Source organism: Passer domesticus, chromosome 2 (assembly GCF_036417665.1).
Source record: "Passer domesticus isolate bPasDom1 chromosome 2, bPasDom1.hap1, whole genome shotgun sequence".
Classification (NCBI taxonomy): domain Eukaryota; kingdom Metazoa; phylum Chordata; class Aves; order Passeriformes; family Passeridae; genus Passer; species Passer domesticus.
The window spans coordinates 9,180,710-9,200,925 of record NC_087475.1 but is presented as its reverse complement, the minus strand read 5'-3'; the positions used below and the strand labels follow the sequence as shown (position 1 = coordinate 9,200,925).

The window sequence follows — 20,216 nt, the reverse complement described above, 5'->3', positions numbered from 1 at the left end:
ACCTGAATATGGATAATCTTTAGCTAGGCACCCAAAATTTGCAGGGAAAAACCAGAAAACTCTTCTCAAGAATTTGTGCCATAAGCTCTTTGAATCTCTATTTCTTTGATTCAGTGAGGCCAATAAACCTGTCTTCACTGACTAAGGCTGAGCTGAGATTTAGCCCAGCATTTGTTTTACAAGCAGCAGTAACTTTGAAGGGGTTATAAGCTTTGGGGGATAGACATCCAGTTCTACTTCAATTCCTGTAATTGGGAAAAAACCTTGCATCTATAGAACATAAAAATTATTTACATGGAGAATATCCAGCTGCTGCATACCTAGTTTCTGACCATATTTTCATTTTCTTAACAGCTCCCGAATAGGTGTTTTTCTCTGTGGCCCTGAGGGCTTGGCTGACACACTCAACAAGCAGAGCATCAGCAACTCAGAAGCTGATCCACGAGGAGTACACTTCATTTTTAACAAAGAAAATTTCTAACTCTGAAGCAAGTGGGAGTCATTAAAAGCAAGGTCTAAAGACTGAATCTGTTTTTCTGTGTGGAGTCTGGGAAGGACAGCCCAGCTTCTGAATTTGAGGTACACTAATGCAGGTCCCTTTGCTTCTTGGGAATGGTTTTGGCTCTGTGGTAGAATAAAGAGTCAAGTTTTACCTTAGGGAAGTTTTCATTGCCCTCCATGTGCTGGCTCTTTAGTAGAAATCTGTTTTCTTTGTCAGTGTGAGGGGATTTCCCCTCAATTAACTGCCTTTATCCTCTTATTATTTGCCATGACTGCTGAAGAGTGGAAGCTGTCATTTGCTTTTGGGAGCCAATTCATACCCATAAAGCTTAGTGCTATTAAACAATAAAGCTTTCTAGCATAATGCTTGCTCTTAGTAGGCAGCTTATCCTGGCTGCAGCAGTCCCTGGAACAAGGGGAGCTGGAAAAGGGTGGCTGGCAAAGTTATTCCTTGCAAGAGGAAAACTCCTTTGTACACCAACACCTTCCAGGCCTCCAACATAAGCCTTAAACATCCTCTGCAAGAGAGAACACATGCAGCTGAAAAGAGGCTGCTTCTCCTCAGGAAAGTGAAGAACTGCAAAGGAACCACCTGGGCTTCTGAGAAGCAGCCCAGCTGCAGAGGGGTGACAAGGACAGATTCAAGTCCCACACCTGGTGTGTGAGTCACTGCTGCTTTGGACACCCTCACTTTCACATCTTCAGGCTCATGTGCATACAAGAAGTTCTGTGTTTCCAAGACTGCCATTTCTGGTGTTCAGGGCTGAGAAAAGCTGTTGCCGAATGGTTGAATGGGTGCTTTCTGAAGCACTCAGATGCAAACAATGCCTTTGGCCCCATTGCTCAGCTGTTCCTCTTTGAGGTGAAACAGGCTTTGAGAAAGCAATGGTCACTTCACTGTCAGTTATGGAATAGCTGTGGGTGAAGTTTCTGATGTGTACAAGACTCCCATACACAGCACAGTGCCTCTGTGTGCACATTACAGGTAGCAGGTTCTTAAAAACAAACAAAAAAAGGGAACCAAAACTTGTAATACTGGCAAGAGAGGAAAAAAAGGTACTAAAGCCAGCAGCATAGGAAAAAAATATGAAAAGGCAAGTGCAAAAACCCTTGAAAAAGCCACAGTTTAGTATACCATGTTTTCCATTCATCCCAGTTGTCTGCTTTGTGACTTTTAAACTCCACAGCCAAGCCCTGCAGTAGCTCCTGCACAGCCCAAGACCTTCCTGGCAGGTTCTTGCAGCCACAGAAGAAAGCTGTGGTCTCCTTCTGCAATTTCAGTCAGCTTTGTGCAGCCATCTGGTTGCATGTAGCGTATTTTACACCTCAGCTTGCTAGACAGGGTGTGTGTTCTCCCTTTACAGCATTTTAAAATGCTATTCAGGCTCTGAATGCTACTTAAGGAAGACAGCCTACCAGTTCCTATTTATTAATATCAGTTAACAACAAATGTTGGCAAAGATCAACTCTTGGTGGGGAATTTTCCAGTTCTTTCCCTTAGAAGAGCCATATTCAAATCCACATTATTCTGTCTGAAGCACATCTATTAAATCATAACAGAGCACAAGTATATCCAAAGAAACTTCTTCTGTGGAGTAAATATTGCTACTAAAATATAATAAGGGTCTCATCCTGTGCAAAGAGCACTGAAATATTTGCCCTTGATTTTAATGGAAATGTGATCAGGCTTTTATAATCTTATATAGTGGGCAAAGAGGAATTGCAAGGGGTCACATGGAGACAGCATATTTATCATAAGAAGAGTCTTGGAGAGGTGTATTTTAATTCAGCATTAATTTTCTATACATTGACAGGTTTGTTCTTAAAATATCAGGAATCTTTCCTTATTCAGTCAGTTGCAGTGACATTCCCTGACCAGCTGCACACTTGTACCAGGGCTTGTCACCTTGAACTCAGAAATAGTAATACTGTGTTTATTAATAAATCATTGTCTTCCTAAAACATATGAAAGAATAAGTGAGAGTTGCTCAGTTTTTTTTCAAAAGTTAGTTATATTAAATCCTGCTAAAACAGCAAGCCATGCACAATCAGTTATGGCCTGAATATGAATATTTTCTTAAATCTAGGATACAAGAGTGAAATGGATAGCAATGAAATACAAACATAAGAAACAAAATAGTTTGAGTCCTAAGGGCAGTGGGCTACAGGAGGGCTTCAAGGACATTCACTTCTGTGTCCAAATGTCACTGCTTGCAATCTGACCATTGCTATTGGCTGGGCCTCTGGCTGAAAAATTCCTCCTTCTGTGTATTATGAAGTGTGCTGAAGTCTGATCTCTGCTTCAGTACCAAAAATTTACCTGTTTAAATGACAAATGTTCTGTTGAGGGCAAAAAAAGCCAGCTGTTGGATTATTAAAATAACTGTTTCGACTAATGGAAGCAATTAGGAGTTAAATTCAAAGGTCACTTATGGCCTCAGCCCAGAATGTTTCCTTCCCTTCTTATGCAATATTTTGTCTGCCTTCCCCTAGGTAGTCATCTGAAATAAGCAGTTAGTTAATTCCTCAATATCCTCACACTCCAATCCATTGTAGTTACCCTTACATTTAAAGGCTGTGACCCTCTGGAATGCTGGCAGCTCTTGCTCCCACTGCCCTCAGCTTTTCTTTGGAAACTGGAAGGGGGCTTTGGAGAGGACCTGGAACTGGGACATGCTCAGTTCCATTCAAGCAAGAACTTGATATGAGTGGGTCTCATCTCTCATTCTCCCAGTTGCTTCTCTGCTCCCTACTTGCCAAATGTAAATATGGGCAAATGAAATCCAAGTTTTCCTAAGTTTCAGGCTACAAAAAAAGTGCTACTGTGCCCGATCACCATAATGGTAGGAAACCAACCCATCTGCAAAATAGGTCTTCCTCTTCAAAGTCTTGTAAGACTTTCCCTGCTGGGTGGGGATTTTCTGCCTTTCAGTTCTCAGATGGTGGGTTAAACTAAATTAGAAATGGAAAAAAAACCCCAAAACTGACAAAAAAAGCTGCCTGTGAAATACAAGGTATTTTTGAACAAACAAAAAAAATGTTCAAGTCTTGTTATGGCACTTTTTCTAAGGATACTGCTCTATTTTGGAGTGCTCCTAGCAAGTTGATGTTAACTGCTTATATTATTTTAATGTTTCAATGAGTTTCTTGTAGAATGCAGAGCCAAGTGTCTGAACACATAGTTTTGTATGCTCAAAGGAATTTAGGAGCACACATTAAGATGCTACAGTTGTAAGCATTGGCAGGATCATGATCCTCATGCCTGACTGTGTAAAACAGCATCAGTTGCACAAACAAAAGCCAGAGCAGTTGCTTGTCATGAACCAGACATTCAGTTTTGCATTTGGTACAGACCTTAACAACCTACTGGTCTCATTTACATTCACCACACACAAACCAGCCCAGACTAACAGCAAAATTAATCACAGTGGAGTGGAAAATTGTTGAAAGACTCGCTGAAAGATGACAAATGCTTTCCAGTCCCGTTCTGCACCCCTGCAGGCCCCATTCCCTCTCTCTCCCCTGGTACTCTTCTGCCTGGCAAACTGGTGACTTTCTGCCCAGAGAGCTACCACTGATTTCTCTCTGTCCTTTTCTACCAATTGCTGCTAACCCAGCTTCTCATTCCTTCCTTCTCCCAATCTCTGAAAATTTCCTCTCAATCTCCATCTTCCATGATGTTTTTGCCAGTGTTTTAAGGGCTTGTGCCCAATGCAAGCTCAGGGAGAGACACAAGGGCTTCACCCCAAGCTCCAACCACTGCAGTGCTCATCTCACAAACGTGGTTCTGCTGCAACCTCCCCTCTCACTACAAACAGACCAGGGCAGTAGCCACCTCTGGACTGACAAGTCAGACTGTTTAGGACCTCTCCATTAGTATTTTCTCCTTCTGCTTAAAGATTTTAATGTTAAATTCTAAAATGAAAGAAATTTATGAGCTGCTCTGTTCTAGCTTTTTCTTGCGTGTGAGTCGATTTTTGTATATTTTTCTTGTAAAAAAAAGCCTTGCATTTGACCCATATTTAATTTTCATTGTTCAGAAATGAGGGACATGGCCAAAAAAACCACCTCACTACCCCCTAAAATGCTGAGCCACTTTGCAAATAATTATCATAGCTGGAGGAAGGGGTAGAGAAAGGGAAGACCAGTGAAGGGAGAATCAGACTATCTGTCTCCCTTGGAAGAAATGTTTTGTTATTGTGGAAGCAATGTATAAAGCAAAGTGTCCTGCAAGTAACTCTTTGGTTGATTTTGTTTTATACCTGTAGATCAACTGGGTTTAGGGCCAGAAAATATGCAAATACCCTTCAGCCTAAGTTTTGGACCTTCAGAACAAACAAATTGCAGAGACATGTTTGGCTAATTCATCTTTGAAGCGTAGATACTTCCTGTGTTGGTTTTGTCTTTTTATACTGCTGAGCAAAAATCTGGGATCTGCACCGTGACTCTCTAAGATTCTCTCTGAATGATGGAGAACACTCATAAAATTCAGGTGGAATTTTCGTGGGTGCAGAAATAGCATAGGAAAGAGCTGGAACAAGGCAATTGCTGTAATCTCCTTGCAGTTAACAGGCCAAAATGCAGCTGTCAGTACCAGTGTAAATAGCATGGCATTTTGGCACAGAAATTGCCCAATTTCATATCACAGACTCTTTTCCTCTATAGAACAAACCCTGCAATGCCATGGACATAAGTGAATATCCCTGCAGGACAACCCAAGGCTGTACTAGTTCCCATGGACAGTTAATGAAGGCAATTGCTGCTGAGGTTTTATCACCCTTTCTGCTTTTTTCTCATACTTCCCTTTCATCTGAGCAACCACTGCCAGCTCAAGCCTCTTTTCAGGTGGTGAATTCACTCAAGCGCTCTGAAACCTTACCCTTGCTCAGACAGCAGAAAGGAAATAATCAGCAAAGACTGCAAACCAACTGTGAGAAACAGTTTCTAAAGTAAATTCCCCTGAGGAGACAGAAAAAGAACTGTGTAGGTTGTGAGCAGCCATCTTCTGACTCAAAATTATGAAAGCTCTCTCAACAGCTGTTAGCAATTCATGCAGTACTCTCACTGTAATAGGGCTGCAAATGGTTAAGTTAATAAGTGGATCACTGTCCATCACTCATGTTCATCTCACATGAATAAATTAAGGACTTGATAGCAAAAACCTATGGCTACGAGCCAAAAGAAATTATGGCAAAATCAGCTTGTACAGGGCAGCAACATGAGCTGCAGTGAAATTCTGCTTACAGAGGACTAACTGATGTTCAGTGTCCCAGTATTAGCTTGTATTCACTTTACAGGCAACCTCTGAAGGTTATGGTCTCTGCTACAGTTGTTGATGCACCTGGAAAGGAGCCATTTCCCTGCCCTTTCACATCCTCTGAGGCAGGCAGCTGAGTCTGTGCTGCAAACTTAGCCAGGGAATCTTGCATCAAGTTACTAATTGTTGGTAATTTAATGAAGGTTCCATTGCCTGTATTTGCATGAATCTGTTGGATGATCAGCTGGTACCACTGTAAAGCCATCACATTGAATGAACTATCTGGGGACTGCAGGTTTGTTGTGTAGCCTCACACCACTGCCTGGGGCATTCCAGCAGCTTTTCCCCAAGCAAACACTCTGAACCCCCCAAGCTCTCCTCCTGGGTAACCACAGTGATGTGAGTGTTGGCCTGAGCGTTGCAGTACAAAGCCAATGTATCAGTGTATTTACAGCATTTCCCACTGTTCCTTGTTTATAGCCTGAGACAATATCCTATTAAAGCCCTTTATGCTGCTGCCCTCTGTAAGTGCTTTATGCTCTAACAGCTCCCGTGGGGGTGGGGTGGTTAAGTGTGAGTGAGCAGGGTACAGGTAGCAGCGACAGATTAGAGAGATCTTTGTAGAAATATCTGGGGAAAGATCTTGAAGTGAGATGATCACAGAATGGTTTGGGTTGGAAGGGGACCTCGAAGATCGTCTCATTCCCACCCTCCTGTCATGGTCAGGGACAACTTTCACTGGACCAGGCTGCTCAGAGTCCAGTCCAGCCTTGCCTTGAACACTTCCAGGGACTGGTCAGCCACAGCTTCTCTGACAACTTGTCCCAGTATCTTACCATACCCACTGTAAAGAGTTTCTCCTTTATATCTAATCCAAACCTGCTGTCTGTTGGTTTGAACCCATTCCCCTTGTCCTGTCACTCCAGGCTCTTGTTAAGAGTCTTGCTCTATCTTTCTGGTCAGTTCCCTACAGGTACTGGAAGGCCACAATTAGGTCACTCCAAAGCCCTGTCTTCTCCAGGCTGAACAATCCCAGTTCTCTCAGCCTTTCCTCACAGCAGAGGTTCTCCATCCCCGTGGATCATCTTGGTGGCCTCCTCTGGGCTCTCTCCAAGGTTGATGTGTGTGTCCTGGTGGCCAAGAAGGCCAAAGGCATCCTGGCCTGGATCAGGAATGGTGTGGCCAGCAGGAGCAGGTGGGGTTGGTCTCTTTCTCCAGGCAGCAGCTGACAGAACCAGAGGACACAGTCGTGAGCTGCACCAAGGGAAATATAGGTTGGATATCAGGAAAAAGTTTTTTACTGAAAGAGTAATGAAATACTGGAATTGTCTGCCCAGGGAGGTGGTGGGGTCACCATCCCTGAATGTGTTTAAATAAAGAATGGATGTGGCACTCAGTGCCATGGTTTAGTTGAGGTGTTGGGGGTGGGTTGTATTCTATCTTGAAGGTCTCTTCCAACCTTGTGATTCTGTGAATTCTGTGTTGTCCTTCCTGTGCTGGAACCCCCTGTGCTGGACTCAGCACTGCAGGTGGGGTCTCAGCACTGCAGAGCAGAGGGGCTGAATCCCCTCCTTCACCTGCTGCCCACGGTGCTGTTGATGCAGCCCAGGAAATGGCTGACATGATGACAGACACTGTATGAGTCTGAGCTTCTGAGACTGGGTGGAAAAATCAGCATCCCCCAAGTGTTCACACTGCATGAAAAATCTGCATTTCTCAGATGAGTCAGAGGGTGATAAATACAGGCAACTGACTACTAGGAAAATTTACCAGACACTCTTGCATTTATGTAAGCGCCAGAAACCAGCCCCAAACCCAAGAAAATTATGAAAGCCCTCATGTCACTTTCAAGTCATTTGCAAAGACTAAGCTGTAACCCATTAGGATGCCACTTCCCCTTCAGAAGTAACAGATGTTCCCTCCTTATTTAGGCAATGCCACAGCTCTTTAATTTCTTTCAAGCTACTGGCTCTTCCCTTACCAAAGGATGAAAACACTGTTCATTTCCAGATAATGGGGACAGCTTTTGCATTTTGTAATTGCATAAACAGTGGTATCAGCAGAAAAAAAATACTGGCATGGCAAGCTGGCAAAGAGCTGCCTTACATGCCAAGTAGGTATTTACTCCTGTTGAGGAAAGTGTCTGTGGGAAAGGTTGCCCAGGACTTTGCATACCTTGTAAATGTCACACGTGCTTCAAGGGAACCTCTCACCTCGTTGTCTTGTTCTCCACCCAACTCAAGAATGCTCACATTTTTAAAAAGTAAATAGAAACAATTTCTTGCTAATACAATTACCAAACTTTCTTCTCTTCCATCCATACCTGAAAAATTATTTTATAATGCTGTTGACTCACCCATTTTCATCTTAAATTTTCTTCTGTCTGACTTCTAGCTTGGTGTGACTCTCAGTGCTGTGAGTAAAGTTTCTAAGCAGGAAAGTCCCTACCCCTCAGTTGTTTTGCTCCCAACAGCCAGCACCAACCTGCTCAGCAATGACTTTCCTCAGAGACTTCATCTCTGTCCTCATCCTGAGACAACTGCTGGGCACAAATTTCATTCTAGGACCGCTGGGTTTGGAGTGCCTGATATTCTTTGTGTTCCTAGGACTTCTTGTGTCCATCCATTTCAGTTTTCCCTCCACATTCAAACTGAATGTAGTTGGGATTTGCTTTAATGTTTGAATAACATCCAGCATAGCTGGGCATTGCTCCAAACTTAGTGCTTCTGGAGGATACAGTAATAATATATTGTGAGAATAATACTACTACTGCTGCTGCTACTACTGCTCTGGAGAACCAGAAACACACATTCCAGTGCCTACAGTCTGAGCAATGCTCAAGACTGATTTCCAAGTTAGGCTTATTTGTTCAATCTATTTTCCTAAAGAAGTGAGACAGAAGCTGAGGGAACAAATGGGTTACTGAAAAAGGGAGGGACAGAGACTAGGTTTTGTAAATTCAGGTGCATGTCAGGGTTGGCTTTATGAGTTGGAGTGTGGAAAATAAGAAGTAAATTGGAAACTCAATTCTTTCTTCAGTTTCTGTTTCAGCTGTTGGTGTTTTTCTTGCCACTTCACTCTGCCTTTCTGCTTTGGTTTTCTCAGTTTCAAGTTTGCTTATAAAAGAGAAAGTATTTAGAAGATAGTCCAGCCCCTTGACCAGCTGCTGTGGGTGACTGAAGGAGGCTGGCAATATGTAACACCAACTTTATATTTAATTCACTGACATCTCTTCAGTATCAATAGATACCATTATTCTTGTGATCTAACAAGTGAATGTCAGTCCTGCATCTCTTCTCAAGGGAAGGCATTTTAAATAGTTACAATGCTGATATTAAAAGTATGTAACATCTGTAGTTAAGCATGAGTACAAAAACTTCCTTTGACTGGGCCCAACAGGTAATGCCAAACCAGCCCAAGTCAGAGGATGGGTGTGTGACTGTCACAGCCAGCTCACAGCTGTGCCCTGACTCTGGAATTCCTAATGGGGAAAGAAGAGGAGCATCTGTGGGGTATCTGCCATCCAGCAAAGACAGGCAGCTGGCAGCCTGGTGCTTCCTGGAGGCTGTGACAGTTTCACAGAAAATAAGGGTTTCAGGAGGAATGGCACAACCATAACTGCCCCTGGCTGTTGTGTAACACATTTCTGTTATGTGCCATAACTACGACTTCTAAGCCTGCAGGCAGGGCATTTCCTCCTTGGCTAGGCCCCCACCAGCCACCCTAGCCCAGTGCTCTCCTGCTGCAGCTGTCCCTGGAACCAGCAGCAGCAGAGCTGCCTGTTCAGAGAGGTCTGGGCTTGCTTCATGTGGAGCAACCCTTGGAGAACAAGCAGAAAAGCATGCATTTTCCAGTTGCTATTCAAACCAAGCCTAAACTTCACACAGACACACATACACCCCAAAGGCAGCTGTGTAAGTTGCTTATGATACCAAAGCAATGCTACAAAGAGATGAGCTTGGAAGATCTCAGCTCTGATCCCTAAGCCTCAGCTAATCCAGATATAAACTTTAAATTAAGTCTTCTCAATTCCTTCCTTTCTAAAGCCAGCTTTTGCAAAGATTTCCTTACAAAAAAAATAATTTCAACTACTACTCAGAGGACCTGCAATGAGTGCCATGAAATAGGGAACTATAATTTGCTCACATCACCAGACCACCCAGCTATTATTGCACCTACTGCTTAAGATTAATTTCCTGAAACATTTAACTCAGACATGAACACTTTACAGCTATTACAGCATTCATCTGTGAGGTTCTTACATAGCCATGAATATATTTCAGCCTAACAAATGACCTCACTTGAAACCCTGCAATAGATTCGTGTGAGATTTGGCCAGACAACTTTCAACAGCTGCTGTAGAAGCTCGCACAGGGAAAAAAAGAAAACCCCCAGAGTTATTGACAGAGGTTGGATAAAGTCATGAGTGCTTGGAGCAGAGTGCTGTGAGCACCAGCAAAGGCAGCCACAAACTTGCTGTTACCTCACCCTCTCACTTTTGCTGGTCAGTATCTAAATGCTGAATTGCATTATCTCTGTTTGGATATTTGTTTGTATGAGCACTGTTGGAGTCCTTATCTTGACACCAAGACGTTAGTGAAGTGGAAATAAGTAACAGGAGATTAAATTTTAAATTTTAAAAAATTTTAGTCGGTCAATCAGTCTCTGCCTGACTCAAAATTGTTAGAAATATGGATAAATAAAAAGGGATGAACACATTTAGAAATATATATGTGTGTGTGTATGAAAGTGCCATAGAACAGTCATACTACTTTGTCAAATAAGGACTTAATTTTATTCATCCCCCTTTCCCCAACCTCTAATTTTACCCAGCTGTTTGTGAATAATCACTGAATAAGGGATGCCTCAACAATTGCAGTAAACTCTACAAAATCAGAGCAGGGAATGTTTGATTTCTTCCTAAAGTGATTACACATGTGTGGATATTTTGCAGTTAGGATGATAATGTTTCATACTCTAGGAGGTGCTGTTCCAAAATTGTTTTAATTACACCCAAAATAGGCCTATGAGGAGGAGAACCTGCTGACTGGAAAGCAATCTGAAGGTGTTGCAGCTGAGCCAGTTCAGTCCATCTCAGCGCCTTTCCCTCTGCATGGGGGATTTTGATGGCTTTGATTCTGAATTCTGTCATCTCTGTGCTGTGCAGCCTCATAAGCATGGATTACAAACTGTTAGTAATTTACATATTGGTAAAACTGTAAAACTGTACCTATAGTAAAACTGTCACATTTCAAAATGTTAGTGTCACTACAAAACTTGCCTTTCCACCTCTTTTGCTTCAAGTACCTGTGCTCTGGGACCCCAGTAGCTCCTTTGCATGAGGGTAAATGCAAACACAAACCATAATGACCAGGGAGGTGTTTCTGTGACTCTTACTCCCCTTTTCAATTCATTTTAGATCGGACATTGGATGGTGGTTTCAGGGGTGTTTGCAGCTGTCATTCTAGCACAACCCTCTTTCTTTTTAGAAAACTTTTATGTAACAAATACAGCTGCTGCCACATATGCTTCCTGTGTCTGAAAACAGATGCTTGGTGGAACATGGGAGCTAAAATTATGTTATCTCCAGTTACTCAATGGTGATTTAGATTCAATGAAATAGAAAAATCACCCTCTGTGGGCATGTGGTGTTTGGCTGCAGCTTTCTTCGAGGAGGGAGGAGAGAGAAACCATTCCATACATGACCAATGCCCACAGACCCCTTACCTGGCAGGGACCCAGCAGGGAGAGCAGCTCACAGGCAGCACAGCATAAATGTGACTGCATGGCTTTGGAGCTGTAGTACAGTTGGGTTTATAGCTGCATTTACAGGGTATCACCTCTGAGCTGATACTCCCTGAGAGACAAACTGGTGCTGGCTTTGAGCTAGGAAGGTCCTGCAGCACACAGACAGAACTTCCTGACTCAGGATATTCTGATGGGGGTGTAGACTGGCTTTGTGCTTTTATCAACACCATGACTGTGCTAAAAAAATCCCTCTCCAAATTAAATGGGAATAAAATGACCTGGTCAGACTGCACAGGAGGCAGCAAGGCACATCCCAATAATCAGGTAAGAACTGCTCATTACAGGAAGTGCTCTCTGTACTACAGCAAACCCTGTGTGTCTCTGTATGGCAGCCACTGCACTGATGCATGCAGGCTACCAGGAGCTAACAGCTTCTTTCATGGTGTATTTGAAATATCAGTGTGCTGACATTCACATCCAGCTCCACATGGCTTAGCTGCAAGCTGGGATTTCAGTGGATTCTGTGAGTGCTTTGGATTGCAGGAATCTGAGCTGAACACACCAGACTTTGTACTGGTGGCACAGATCGAGTGTAATGGGGTCACAGCCATCAGAAAGGTAACGAGTGACTGGCAGACACCCAGCTGGCAACAAGGAAAGTAACAAATCTGCTCCCTTACTTCCACTTTCACACTCCTCTGTTTACATGAACTAGACCTGCGTGGGAAGAACAGCAGGTATCTTTCATCATGAAATCATACATGGGGACACACAGTGCCCTATACATGGGCTGTACCTTAATACAAACCCTTCTGTCCTGTTAATAAAATCACCATTGTTAATCATAACTCAAACCCCTGATTGCCACAACAAAGAAAATATGTATTGCTAGAAAACACCAGTGAAATGCTGCGGGCTTTCAGAGTCTGCAATTCATAGATTTATCCTTGAAATGAACTACTTGGAAAAGCAGATAATAATGCTCAGCATTTGTTAGGAAAGTTAAAAGTAGCTGTGTACCTAAAGAGGATGGGGAAAAGAAAGATGGAAAACAAGCTAAGTTTACTGGGACATGATGCAGAATGAAAATACTTTGCCCAGTTTCATAATAATCTTTCTGTAGTAAAAAAGCTTTAACTTGTACCATCAAGATTTGCAATAGGGGAAAGGTGTGAGAAATAGAGGTGTAAGAAATTAGGCCAAGCCTGGAATAGGATTTCTACCAGATCTTGTCTCTGAAATGATCTTCAATGTATTTCCCAAGCTCTCACAAGTGAAGGGAAGTAAGAGGATTTTTTTTCCCAGTTACTTTTTATAGTCATCAAGAACACAAAACAAAAATACAACTAAGGCAAAACTTTATTTTTTTTGGTAGAAAGAAAAATTAAACAGTCATATAATTAAGCAGTATTTCCTAGGGTTCTTCGGCATGAGGACCTTCACCAAGCCTCATTAAACTGATAGTCTTACTCAGTGCACCTGGTTTTCAAGTAAAGCAAAAATACCAAAAGAGATTACAAGTAGCTAAGTGGAATATTTCTTCTGCTCATTGCACCTCAATACTCATGACAGGGGCACAACAGCCACCACTGTTTTTACTCACCCACTTCTTTAACCATACTGATCATACCACACCTTTCTCCCGTTGCTGCCTCACATATTTTTTACATTGCACAATCCCAAATATGAGTGAAGCTAATATATTTTTGTTAGTTCCATAATTTGCCTCTTGGATGCTGGAACCAAATTCAGAAATTTCTATCCTAACCTAAATAATGCTTAATTATTAATCTACATTTGAAGGTCAGTACAACATACACACACATTTTCACACAACACTTGCCTTTGGCAAATGCACCATTACAGCATTAATTTTGCTTGCACTTCGGTAAAAGCAGAATTTTATTTGTCTGCAAAGCAAGATACTTTGAACATTATTGTAAACTACACATACACAGGGCTCCTTCTGTAGTGTCACACCAGCTACACATATACACAATTTAAGCAGTAAAATAATCTTTAGCTTGCTCTTTGCACAGGACTCTTGCTTCATACCCTAATAGTCAGTTATCTGATAAACAACCCAAAATCAAACAAAACTGCATAATAGTGCTTTAATATTCATTTCTTAAAATTCAAAACAGCCCTACAGTACTGTTAGGCTGTTACAGTCTCTTTCAAAGACATACAGTATAAACAAAAAATTCTATCCTTAAGCAGCATCTGAGAAAACAACTTAATGCAGCTGCCACTTAGTGGCAGCAATCGTTTAGGCATTTTTGGTATTGATACATCTCTTTATCATATAATGTGTGCATTAATCAACAAAAATGTAGGCCCCAATCCAGCAAATACTTGCAGGTGTGCAAACGCTTTTCTTCCACGTGTAATATTTCAAGTTAAGACTCATCAGATGAGCAAAGTTAAGAACTTGCATAAATCTTTAAAGGAGGGGAATTCTTAGTGCTGAAAACGTAACTGTTTTATTTCACAGGACTAAGATCCAATTATAGACTTAGAGAACATAGGAGAACTCTTATAAAGAACAGATATGTTACTTTAATAAATACTTTCAAAGCTAACAAGAGCCTCTAGAAATGTGTGTGCCTTCCCACTGATCACTTCAATCCTCTCTGGAGTATGGGTGCAGTCATACTGCCCTGGCTCCTGCATGAGGAATCAATAAAGTGCTTGTCACAAATTCTGTAATCATGGAATAAAATCAATTTTAAGTACCTTCAGAATATTTTCAGATTTATAAATGATGAATTAAGGGCTGGTGCCAGATCCCCAGCATGTTTTCCTGAATTACTAACAAATATTATGCTCTTCATTTGAAGACAAATTAGAATTCTGCTAGGACTGGGTATATTTCACCCCTCTCCCAGCAAAGTCCTCCTCTGCCTCCAGGGGGGAAGCTTACCTGGATTTAGTGTCCATGTAAACGTTCATGTTTGACCAAAAAGTGATGCTCATGCAATTTCACAAGCACCTGCATTCCAAGGGAGAGTTTGCTTTGTTTAACCAAGCATGGAGAACCAGTATTTTTTACAGTAAATCCACTCTGAATTGTGTTTATAATTTGTTCCCAAAGGCACCATAATCCTGAGAAGTCTTGCTTGCCCTTTGACATTTCCTTTGATGTGTTTTGTTCCTCTGGAATAAAATATCTTTGATATTAGCTTTGACATAAATTCTACTGATCTTTGTGGCAACTTCTCATTAACATACTTCTAAATATTTAAATTACTAGATTTTTCTCTTTAGATATATATATATATATATATTAAATTTCTTTGCTAGCTTTCAGATAACTAATCTATGAGAACTGGCTTAGACTGTATGTTCTCTGTAGAGAACTTCTGTATGCTGCCCATACAGAAACAAATAATAGTTTGAAATATTTAGCCATGGGTTAGGACGATTTATTTTTTAAAGGCTTCGGTGTTGCTTCTATTTCTCTTCCACTCAGCTACAGGATAATAGCAACAGCAAACACATTGACAATGCAGTTCATGGTTCTGTTTTCCCATCTCACTGTGCAGGTTCCTGGAAGAGATTATTACAAAATTAAAATAGATTTCCATTGTCTTTACTACAGTCACTTCAATAAAGTATAAATGGTGCCAGATTAGTATGAATAGTTAAGCTGTAATTTAAGGGAAATAGTAGCATGTCAGCTTGACTATAAAAAACCTAAAATGCTCAAAACATTTTTATTAACTAATATATTGTTTGCTACCTAATGTGAGACTTGTAAGCTTAAGAAAATTAATAGGAAAACACTATTCCAGTATCTTTCTTTAAAAGCTGGACTTGCAAAAATCCTTGAAATTCCTATACTGAAACTGGCATGACAATTAGACAAGAAATCAGAAAAGGAACTGGATCAAATATATTCCAGTGTATTTACTTTCTGCTGTTCTTCCTCTTCTGTTGTATCAATGCCTTACAAGCAGAAGAAATATGAAGATTAAACTGTTTTTACTTAACTTTATATTATGATTTCTTTTTAAGTTTGGTTGACTTTTTGAGGCCCACTCTGTTTTTTAAACTTAAACTTCGGCACACTCCTCTAAAAAGACCTTTCTACATCTGTGACAGACAACAAATTATTTTAATATTGTTTCCCTGTGATATTTTTAACCTGTGAAAAAAAAATATATTTAGAACTAATTTTGAAATAATACAATGTATCCAAATCCTAGCTGACAGTTACACAGCTGAAACACATATAGTAAGTATGTGTATAACTATTTTTATTTTTTACTAAGTTGTTTTCTCCTCTAAAGTAGCTGTCCCCTCACAACAGGCAGATATGTTTAGGGCTACCCATGTGTATTTACTGTGAGCCATGCTTTCTGCCTCTTCAGCAGAGAGAATTAAATGTTTTGACTCTTGTTTCAGAATGAAAGGCTTTTCTATTCCTGCTCCTCATAATTTACAAAGCAACTGCTCTTAATGCCAGCACTGACTGGTAATATTTTTGCTGGGATTGTAAACAAGCATCTCATTGTCAAAATTACTGCTTCCACAGCCATTCCCAAAAATGTTCAACCCAACTAATACAACTGAGCAAGAAGTAACATTTCTCTTGTTACAAATTTTCTGTTTGGATGGGGATACTTACCATCAGTTGTGGTATCCCAGAAGCATGAGCTTGCTGTGTGAAGACCAGCTCCACTCCTCTGCATCACTGCACAGGTGACTGCAAGATACAGCCAGGGAATTAAAGCAGAAGAGGTGAATCATTCAGCATATACAAACTCGAGCCTGTATTACATTTCCAAAGGGCTGGCACGTGGCATTCAGCTAAGACAAAACCTTTTTTGACAATCCATTTGGCCCCAGTATTTTCCTAAAGAACTTGTTATTAATTTCATTATTATTTTTACTCATATGAAGACAACAGCTTCAACAAAGCATTGGCTAAGAGGATTGTGGTTTTTGTCCTTTAAACTACTGAGATAGGCTTGTGCCCTCAGAATGGGAGTGCAGGTGCAGTTACACTTGATGAGAGTCAAGTTGTTTCCCAAAAATACTTGTGAATCCCTCTCTGAAACCACACTCCAATAATGAGCAGCTTTTCTAGACTGACCTGCAATGTTCAAAAAACCACTGATAACTTGGGGCCAAGACTTTCAAAACAGACCAGAGTGCAAACACTTGCTATTACATCAACACTCCACAAAAGGACCAAAATGGGTTAAACTTCTTATTTACCTTTTTCCTTCCACATGTATACACATAAATATACATGACTTACATACATGACTAAAGTCTTCCAGATGCTTCTATTTAGAGGAGGCTTACTCTGACTGAAAATTTTATTAAAGATAGCAATTTTTTCCTGAACTGATACTAAAAGGTTGATATAATTGTCTTGGGACTGGGAAAGATCATGTAACATGTAATCTGTGATAAGTGTTGCCAGCATGCTCAGCCAGGTAAAACTGCCACAGCTTTACCACGGGTATTTCTAAAAATCTCTGTAACAGAAGAGTTCAGGTGCCTGCTCTGTTTGTTTATAGCATTCCCCTGAACCTTCCAGCAATTATTTATTGTGACTGCCAGTGCTACAAGTACAGCTGCTTGTACTTACCAATGTACTTATAGGTTTTCCCAAGTTTCACCAGATGGGTCAGTGACTGTTCCACTATAGCAGCAGTCCATTGGTTGACTTTGTTGTGATTATAATCTGCCTTGCCTAAAACATTTTCTATGCACTAGAACAGAGGGGGAAAATAGTTACAGTAAACACACTTCAAAATGTAGAATATAAAATGTTTTTCATAATCTGAGGGATATTTTTCTGAGAGTTAGGTTACTTTGAATCACTCAAGCTCATTAGGTATCAGCTGCTGAATGGGAAATAAAATGACCCTTCTTGGAAATTTATTTTTAGTACATACTTACCACATATTACAGGTATAAAAATGACTAAACATTTCTTGCAGGAAAGCCTTAGCCGTATGCTTTGGGTACCAAGTGAATGGATTTATTTGCCAGTGAAGATCCTAGCACATCCCACTGTTCCTAGCGACTGCCAGCTCCAGTTTGGCTTTCAGAAGCTGCTGCAATGGGGATGGCACTACTCAAATCAGTAATAGCAGCTTGGGCTGGCCAGCCTTTCAGAGCATACAGCCAAAACTCCAAAACCTTCAGAGATAGAATGACAACAGTGAAATGCACATCCCCACTTAAAAGATGAGGGAGATACTCAAGGGTCATATCCTGCAGCACAAGAAACAGTTGAACTCTTGGAAAATTGATTGTTCTCCCACAGCTACAGATTGGCCAACACTTGCTTAAACTTAAAATGATTGAACAAAAATCCTTCTGTCAAACTGTAACTCTTAAACTGAATTCTCTGCTCCTGAGAAATTCAGAATTATGTGCTGATGGATACTTCTTAAAGCTGAGGAATTCACTTAAGAAACCTGGAACGCACCTGGAAAAGGTAAGGGAAATAAAACTGTGTTCTCCTGTCATTCAGTAAGAGGTATCCCTTGCACTAATCCCCCACTAACAGGCTGTGTAAGAGACCTGTGTCCCAGATTTTGAAAAGCCCAGTTAATTCTGACCACACTGCACAAAGCTGGCCAGAGGAGTCAGTGGAAACAGTCACAAAGCACAACAAAAGACAGAAGAGGGACAAGACCCCTCAGGGATTCTGGTCCTTCCAGAGATGTACCCAGTGCTGGAGCTCCTTGGCCCTGGTTAAGCTTCCAGTCAGAGGTGGAAACACTTGGCTTTACTCCCAGTGTCTGGAGACTGTGCCACACCGTATTTGGCTTTACAAGGCAGGGACAGTTACATAAAGGGCTGAACTGTTGTTTATCTAACATCCAAGAGCCTGCTGCTGTGTACTGGAGCAGCTTCAAAAAGTGCAGGTGGGAAAGGACCTGCAGAGTCCCTCTAGAAACCCCTGTCTCAAAACACTATTTCCCTACAAACCCTGAAAATATCTGTGAGCCACAGGCTTCTTATTAATAATTTTATAGTTAGTAGGTATTTAATTTAGACTATCAGACTATTCACTTTCATCCTATTCTTTCTCTGCAAAAATGTATTTTAAAAGCTAGAACAAGGAGCTCATAGAGTGCAACCTCCCACACATGCCAAGACTAACTTCCAAGACTGATAACGTCATTCAAGGCCTTGTCCAGTCAAGTTTTAAAAATCTCTAAGGATGGAAACTCCACAAGCTGTCCCTGCAAGCTCTCCAGTGATTACCTTCTCTCTAGCTGGATAAAGGGAAAAAACAAATTGGAGTGAATTTCCCCTGCAGCTTGTGACCCTCACCCTGACTCTTTCCACTGTAATGCAGATCTGGCTCCCCTCTCATCTACCTTCTCTTTAGGTAGTTGAAGACAGCAATTGGATGAAGCTTAAAGCAGCTCCAAGTTAAACTCTGTCTTTATATAAATACTAATTCTATACAATTTTATATTTATCTGAGGCAGTCAATGAAAATAACTGCTTTCACTACTGTGCAAGGTATTGTAAAGAATTTCTTCAAAACACAGCTGTTAGCAAAAACCTACCTCCTTAACTATGTTGTGGGCCTCATCAGCATTGAAGATCATCTGCAATAGAAATGAATCATTATTATTATTTGTGTCTGAAAAGTAGACAAATTATAGTTTTACTCTGCAGCACACATAATGATTAGGCCTTGTGTCTGTGTAGTCTGTTAGTATAATTTTAAAATATTTTTTTCCTTAGCTCTATACATTTGTAATTTAGCATTGCTTTTCTATGACGTTTGAGTGGGGCCAAAAAACTCAGACCTCATGAACTTTGAAACAGATTCACTTGACATTTTCTGTAAATATTAAATTCCACCATGTCTATGCTTGTGACAGGAACATTCTCCAGGAAAAATTAAATGACAAATGTTTTCCTCTGGGTCTTAGTCTGTGTTTTTACTGGAGTCACAAACTTGCTTTTACTGGAGTCACAAACCCTGCGCCACAGGTTACATCTTGCTTCCCAAGGGCAACACACGGTTTTGCAAACCTAATATGTGAAAAGACTGGTTTGCACAGTCATTACCTTACCCAAACACCTTTCTCAAGCGCAGAAGAAGCTTGCAGGTTTTAATTCCTCCTATTTCCCACTCCTTCCTGCTCATGGGCACTTGGCTTGGCTCACAAAGGAATCATGGCACGTTCCCTTGTGCCACCCGCCTCTGCTCACCCATGAGCTCCAAACACTCGGGCAGGGGCAGAAACCTCAAGGCCATTAATGTTTAAGTAGCTGGAAGTTTTGGTTGATTTTTAAATGAAAACTGGTGGCCAGAGCCCTGAAGCAGCGTCAGGGGAGGGATCGGCTCCTCCGCCCGAACAGGCAGGACCAGCCCGCGGCGCTGCCCGGGCCCGGCACTTCCTGGGATTTTCCCCTGGAAATGGGTTTTTTCCCTGGAAAAATGGCCGCGGTCTGCCAGCCCCAGCGGCTCCTTCCCGGAGGGAACATCCACCCCGCGGCCCCGGCAGCGCCGCTCGGCCCCGGCCCCTCAGGCACGGCGGGGTCGGGCGGGCGGAGGGCCCGGGCCCGGCGCCGGGCGAGGCGGCGGCCCTACCTCATCGTTGTGGGGGTGAAAGTCCTCCATGGCCCCGGCGCGGGCGGCAGCCGTTCCGGCAGCGGCGGCGAGTCCTGCGCGGCTCCGCCTCCACCGGGCGGGCAGAGCCGGGCCGGGCCGGGCCGG

At 41.7% G+C, this 20,216-nt stretch overlaps 2 protein-coding genes across 3 annotated transcripts in view; one reads left to right on the top strand and one right to left on the bottom strand.

Annotated features, from left to right (window-relative positions):
* LOC135293332 (cytochrome b-245 heavy chain) overlaps positions 1-4,738 on the top strand; it is a 31,895-nt gene extending 27,157 nt beyond the window's left edge. For both annotated transcript variants that reach the window (XM_064407359.1, XM_064407358.1), the window contains exon 14: positions 355-4,738. In XM_064407359.1, the coding sequence (XP_064263429.1) occupies positions 355-481 (127 nt within the window). In that variant the 3' untranslated portion in view covers positions 482-4,738. The remainder of the gene's footprint in view (positions 1-354) is intronic.
* Positions 4,739-14,909: 10,171 nt separating this feature from the next.
* DYNLT3 (dynein light chain Tctex-type 3) lies at positions 14,910-20,207 on the bottom strand. Its single transcript, XM_064407357.1, has 5 exons — positions 20,091-20,207; positions 19,054-19,095; positions 17,109-17,232; positions 16,137-16,214; positions 14,910-15,055 (listed from the first exon to the last, which is right to left on the bottom strand). The coding sequence occupies exons 1-5, from the start codon at positions 20,118-20,120 to the stop codon at positions 14,979-14,981; spliced, it is 351 nt and encodes a 116-aa protein (XP_064263427.1). The 5' UTR covers positions 20,121-20,207; the 3' UTR covers positions 14,910-14,978.
* Between the last annotated feature and the right edge of the window lie 9 nt (positions 20,208-20,216).

Bases quoted from the DNA above. Each gene is read 5' to 3' on its own strand.
- DYNLT3 (XM_064407357.1), bottom strand. From the start codon at position 20,120: ATGGAGGACTTTCACCCCCACAACGATGAG. The intron at 17,233-19,053 runs GTAGGTTTTTGC...CCTCTGTTCTAG, and splicing joins CCCACAACATAGTTAAGGAG to TGCATAGAAAATGTTTTAGG. The intron at 15,056-16,136 runs GTAAGTATCCCC...AATCTCTTCCAG, and splicing joins CTGGGATACCACAACTGATG to GAACCTGCACAGTGAGATGG.